Source organism: Charadrius vociferus, unplaced genomic scaffold (genome assembly GCF_000708025.1).
Source record: "Charadrius vociferus isolate BGI_N301 unplaced genomic scaffold, ASM70802v2 scaffold14, whole genome shotgun sequence".
Lineage (NCBI taxonomy): Eukaryota > Metazoa > Chordata > Aves > Charadriiformes > Charadriidae > Charadrius > Charadrius vociferus.
In genome coordinates this window covers 6,626,767-6,633,014 of record NW_009648876.1, presented here as the reverse complement: position 1 = coordinate 6,633,014, position 6,248 = coordinate 6,626,767, and the positions used below count along the sequence as shown (strand labels likewise).

At 42.6% G+C, this 6,248-nt stretch overlaps 1 protein-coding gene across 1 annotated transcript; it reads left to right on the top strand.

Moving 5' to 3' along the window:
* Positions 1 to 1,413: 1,413 nt before the first annotated feature.
* Positions 1,414 to 6,011, top strand: EGLN3 (egl-9 family hypoxia-inducible factor 3). Its single transcript, XM_009886946.1, has 4 exons — positions 1,414 to 1,530; positions 3,445 to 3,581; positions 4,279 to 4,352; positions 5,727 to 6,011. Exons 1-4 carry the CDS (start codon positions 1,414 to 1,416, stop codon positions 5,762 to 5,764), a joined length of 366 nt encoding a protein of 121 aa, XP_009885248.1. The 3' UTR covers positions 5,765 to 6,011.
* Positions 6,012 to 6,248: the final 237 nt, after the last annotated feature.

The window sequence follows — 6,248 nt, the reverse complement described above, 5'->3', positions numbered from 1 at the left end:
AAGGGGTGCAGATGGACTGGAGAAACAGGCCAATGGCAACCTCTGTGACATTAAGAAATGGATGAGTGCGAAGTCCAGCCCCTGGGTAGGAAGAGCCCCTTGCAGCAGTACAGGCTGGGGGCTGCCAGGCTGGGGAGCAGCTCTGCTCCTGAGGGGAGCCTAGGGACCATGATGGTCTCAGTGGGCGGTGAGCTGACCATGAGCCTGCAGTGTGCAGGACAGCATCCAGGGCAGCAGGAAAAGGAGCACAGCCAGTAGATTGAGGAGTGATTGTTGCCTTCTCCTCAGCTCTGGGGAGAGCAGATTTGGATACTGTGTCCAGTTTTCCAGCTGAACTTAGCCCATCATCTCCCATCACTCTTACTGCTAATACTGGCAAGCAATGAAAGGAGATGTCAGGAGTGGGAAGAGGACTCCTATTGCCACAGCTTTAGAGGAGTAAATTCCATAGAAAGTGACAGGTATTACTACCAAGTAGTCCCAATAGAAGTGACTCTGAGACAAAGGTATGGTACCCTACCAGCAGTCTCACCTGCTCTTCCCTGCATCCTGCTTAGGCTGCTAATGGTGTCAACTCAAATTTTATACATATCTGCTGTAAAAACCCTTTTAAGACCTGTTGACTGTCATGTGGTTTGCAGTAATTTATGTTAGGCTTATCTCATCATTCAAGGTGAAATTTAAAGGAACTGTGAATTAAGCGATCGTATCAGCAAGTCTGGAGATGATCAAAGAGAGAAGTATGCTTCTGAAAGCTGTTTGGTTAGTTCTGTGGCTCAGTCCATGAAAGCAAATATGCACTGCCCTGTGCAAACACAGCACAAAGGAGTTGCAGATTTTTGCAGACTTTGCTCAACGGACTTTTACCCACACCTTCTGGGGACCCTCACTTTGTGTTGGACCGTAGGGATGTATATGACAGGAACTGGAAGATACGAATAGAGGAGAACGGTGGTAGTAAGGCACGACATCCTGGGATTGCTTTCTACTTTCATTATGACTGGCAAATCAGTTTTGCAATGACTGCTCAGCTTTAGAAACCCAAGCAAACTTTAGCTGAAACTGCTTCAAAGTCACGTAGCTTGTAGAGAACAAGAAGCTTGTAGCATACATACCAGTGTTTTAGTTTAATTCAGGTAGTTGGTTTTTTTCCTCCTACTTTGGTGTATATATTGTGAAATACAAAGGGTACTTATTTCCAGTTTGGAATTTCACACTGACTCTCTCAGTGAAAGAAGCTTGTGCTAACATACCTTCTGGTGGTGTCTGCTGTAGGTTTTGGATTGATCATCTGAAAAATGCTGAGCGAAACTGGTGGTGGGAGGATGCTTAGCAAACTCAAATGGAAGGTGGACATCTTGTAGAATTTTTCTTTTTTTTCTTTTTTAACAGTCTTTATCTTTCATTCAGGCTATGATTGCTTGCTATCCTGGAAATGGAACTGGGTATGTTCGTCATGTGGACAATCCGAATGGCGACGGGCGCTGCATCACCTGTATTTATTACTTGAATAAGAACTGGGACTCCAAGGTGAGTAAGCCACGGGGCTGAGGCAGAACATGAAGGAAAAACAACTTAAACAGAGCTTTGGAGCTGTCAGTTGCTTCTGTGAACTCTGGTGAACTTTTGAACAGCTGGTCCATTCTTAATCTCTACATTTATTTTCTTGGTGTTTATGGCAACCCTTTGGAAGCAAGAATCTGAACGGTTTCCTTATTCTCTCTCCTATCCCACACACATACTGTTTTGTTGCTATAGAATAAAGCTTCTAAGCACTGGGCTGCTGGCTCTTACGCTTTGTTTAGAGGAAAGAGCAATGAAGCACTAGGAGGAAAAAAACCCGTAATCCACTAAGGAATAAGTGGATTCTGGGAACAGAATAAAATGACAGCCCAGATTTGGGACTCTAGTATTCTTAATACTGTTCCTTCAGGCTAACCTGCAGAAGATCTCCAGGCAGTTGCCTTTGGGGTTTTCTTACTTGTGAAGTGATGGGGCTTAGTAAGAGGAACGAGCACATGGCTTGGTTTGTCCTCTCCGTCTTTGATTCGACCAGTGGGTCTCTTGCCAGGATGGTGCTCTTGTTTCTGCTTCTATTACTATAAGGCAATAAAGTCACCCCTGAATACCTTTAAGTTAGAAACAAAATAAGGGTTTACAAAATTGCAGGACGTTTGTTTACCCTTCTATTGTCATAATGAGGCAAAAACCGTTCATGTGGTTTATCTATTGAAAATTACCTAATCTTTTTTGTCTCTCTAACTTGTTTTGGCCATTTCAGGTGGATGCTCTTTAAGCACACATAAATACTGTGAACCCCCAAAAGCAAGTTCAGATTTAGAGGCAATGCCACTGAAAAATGCACTGTTGGAGAAAAACACATTTGTTTATGGAGAGTATGACAATGAGATATCTCAATCTGATAAAATGAAGGAGGAGATGTGGGAGGAAATGGAAATATCCAATTTATTTTGTGCACTGCACTCTTATTCTGATAGTGAGGAAGCACCCAAGTGGACACTAAGAAAGCTAACTGAAGTCCAGGATGCTGGTGGAGAGTATTATGTGGGTGTGATGGTAGTTTTATGCAAATGTATGCTGGAGGAGATGCAGTATAACCATGCTGGCCTTTGAAATCAGCCATGTTGCTTTAAACCTGACCTATTAGTTTCTTACTGAAGTTTACATGCCACGTGGAGGTACGAAGTCAGGTCAGTGCTGGGTTGACAGCATCTTCACTGCACTCTGTGGTGCAGCTTAAAAGCCTTCAATGAGCCCTCTGACAGCAGCAGGGAGGAGGCAGGGTTCAATCTGCATCTTTTCCACAGTGCATGCAGGTCACCAGACTTTTTCCCTGAAACTCCTGGCACATGGAAAGAGAGAAATGATGTCACAGAGAAACCAGGCTATGTCACGAGTAGGGAAAAGACCGTCTGGGAGAGATAATGCATTTATGGGAAGCTTATTATAAATCCCACAACAGAACAGACTTTGCTCTTCTCCAGGGTGTAAAAGTTAACTCCTATATGATCAGATGCAGCTTCTGAAATACCAGAAGCAGTACCTAGCAATTGCTGGGAGGAGAGTCTGATCTCAGACTGGTCAGGTGGAGCACCCTTACCTGCCTTGTATTCACTGGTTCCAGAGATGTGACTGGGAGCTCAGAATTTTCCCAGTGTTTGTTACAGGGCCAGTGTTGTCTTTATCTTGGTTCGTTTACTTTACCCAGATGTTTATGCTGAAACATTACAAACTGTTTGGGAAAATCAAGGTGGCCAAGAGATTCAGTGTATGGTTTTCCAGTGTTGTCATGTAGCTGTCTTGGTTATCATTAGATGTTTATTGCCTATTTGTTGGGTGCTGAGGAGGGAGAAATAAGTCATTGTTGGCATGAATGTGTGGGTGTTTATGTGTGTAAAAAAACAACCTTTCCTTTTCTTTCAGCTGCATGGTGGAATTCTTCGGATATTCCCAGAAGGAAAGTCCTATGTAGCAGATGTTGAGCCGATTTTTGACCGTTTACTGTTTTTTTGGTCAGATCGAAGGAATCCACATGAAGTCCAGCCTTCTTATGCAACCAGGTAAGTAGCATATTTGGTGTTGATACTTGGCCAGGAAAAAGCAAAGCATCTCTTCTACCAATATTTGTATCTAAAATTATGGCCATCATCTATTTGTTTAAATACAACGTGTGCATAAGAAATACATGGCTGGATTTTGAGTGGATCTTATGTTTTTGAGTCACTGGGAATTTTCTCAGTGGATGAGGAAGAACAAGCTTGATTGATAAGAATCCTTGTGTGATGGAAAAAACCCAACCTTTTAACCATTGACAGGAGAAATCTTCCAACCCAGGCATAGATATTTAGCTGGGAGATGCTGGGTTATACTTTTGCCCTCGTAGCACTATAGGGATTCTTGGGGCTACCATCTGTCAACAGGCTACGAAAAGCTGATGTGATGAAGGGCAGCCCCCAAGCTGCCTGCAGGCATCCCAGAACAGAAAAAAACATGCAAAGGTCTGTAAGCTACTCTTGCCCTCTGCCAGGGGCTGTGAACTCTTTTGTGCCTCCAAGCAGAAATTCTCACCTAACCCACTTAATAAAATACACATTTAAAATTCCATCTATGTTTGTCTACAAAGATGTGCCATTTGCATCCTATTTTTTTGTCTACGAATCCAGTTTTGTTGTTTGCTTTCTTCATGAACATAAAACTCCAACGGTCTATTTTAATAGCAAAAGTTGAAACAAACACAAGTTTTTCTTTCTTTTATAGATATGCCATGACTGTGTGGTATTTTGATGCCGAAGAAAGAGCAGAAGCCAAAAAAAAGTTCAGGAATTTAACCGGTATGATTCTTTTATAAGTGTTCACCAGAAAGAATTTAATGCATTTTGATATTTCCAAAGTCAGAGCCAGACTGGGAATAACTTTGTAGCTAGATGGGTATGACATTAATTTTTAGAAAGCTCTTTCATCTCTAATCACTAGGCAGTTGTTTTATGTGAAGTGGAGAAGTTGTGATGGAAGATGATTCAGGTCTGGCCGCAGTATCCCTGGTGAAGCGGAATGGGGAACACAGGAGAGGCAGTTTCTGATTTCTGTCCCAAATGGCTGCTGAGATTTTGTCCCACCCCCGGTGGCTGTTCCAGTCACTGGGAGTCTCCAAGTTCTTCTTTTGTTATTTGGGAAGCATATTTTGTCTCCTCCCAACTTTGTTTAGCACAAAGTCATGAGACTTGCACAGTTTCATAATCATGTTCTCTAAATGTTTTGGTCGAACAGAGCCTGTCTTCTATGTTAATGAAGGGCAGTTGGGGCCTGCAGTAATGCAAAAGGGATTTGTCTTTAATTTACAAGTGATTTCTGAGTGGGGATATTCATAATGACCTTGGAATGTATAGATCATGAGTTGGAAAGAAACTAAATTTAGAAATATAAGTAAGTGCATCTTTTGGCAAGCAGTTGCTAGAGTAGCTGTGATTGTGGTGCACTTCAAAAGCACCACTACATTCGACTGGGTCTCACAGATTGCTTAAAGTCAGCCCAGGGACACTTCTGCAGAAGCCTGGGAAGAGGTGACCCCAGCTTTCCTAACAGCAGCCGCACCGCCTGCTACTGTAGTGATGGCATAGGAGTAATGGACTGAGTTGTCCAGAAGTGCTCCGACACCCTACCTGGGCCCATGCTCAAAGGTTTGCTGTTTGGAGAAGTTTAAGATTGGGTCTTCAGGGACTGTCAGGCAGTTCCTCAAAACATAGTGTGGAGAGCATTATTTTTTTTAAAAAATGTGTCCTGTGCAGCTGGGGACCAGCAAAGTTGTAATTAGTCAAAGGTATTTCAGAACAGACTGTTGTCATCTCTGTAGCCGGTATGCAATGCAAATACTGGCTTCACCCTTAAATGGGGTCATGAGCAAGGGACCAAAAGTGGGGGGAAAAGGATCACAGATCTGAAAGTTTTCTGGGCTACTTAAATACTGCGTGAGTCATCTTCAGTCTCAACGGGGCAAACGTACAAAACCTTACTATGACTATCTCTTTACCATGCTGCGGATTCATACAGCATTTCAGTCCACGTGGCAAATTCATGTAATGAGTCTGAAATGGAAAGTACTGTCCATTGAAAACAAACCAGCTTTATTCTGTTTCTAAGTTTTCAGATGCATGGTGTGAGAACCCTCTTGCTTAACTGCCTCTCCTCTTTTCATCTTTTCCGTGTAGATGCAAGGAAGAGAGAAGCACCTCTTAATGAAGATTAATCAACTGTTCCTGAACTCTGTGTGAGGAAATAAGATCCCAAAGATGACTTCTATTTCCAGCAAACAAGGGCAAATTCTTGTTATGCACAAGAACGCGCTGGTTGTGTCTAGCATGTGCATCTTGTATCAATGGTACTTAAGGCAGCCTCCTGTCATGCCTGCATCTGGCAGAAGGAACACTTGTTTTCTATTTGCCTTTTGCTGGAACAAATAACCAGGGTTTAAAAAAAAAAAAAAAAAAAAAAAAAAAAAGAGAGAGAGAGAGAGAAAGAGTATCACTAAGCCTGGTGGTAGTGGCTCAGCCAACTGGCTTTTGATCACTCTTGTAACCAAGATAACGATCATTGGAACTAGTGGTAAAAACCTGAGTCTTATTTGCACTTTAGGGGGCAGGGGGGGAAATCTAGCTCATTGGGAAGGAGCTTTACAAGTTTAAAATCTGTGGCAGACTGCTAATGGGCAAGGAGAGATATTGGAAATGTGA

Bases quoted from the DNA above. Each gene is read 5' to 3' on its own strand.
- EGLN3 (XM_009886946.1), top strand. From the start codon at position 1,414: ATGATTGCTTGCTATCCTGGAAATGGAACTGGGTATGTTCGTCATGTG. The intron at 1,531-3,444 runs GTGAGTAAGCCA...CTTTTCTTTCAG, and splicing joins ATAAGAACTGGGACTCCAAG to CTGCATGGTGGAATTCTTCG. The intron at 4,353-5,726 runs GTATGATTCTTT...TTTTCCGTGTAG, and splicing joins AAAGTTCAGGAATTTAACCG to ATGCAAGGAAGAGAGAAGCA.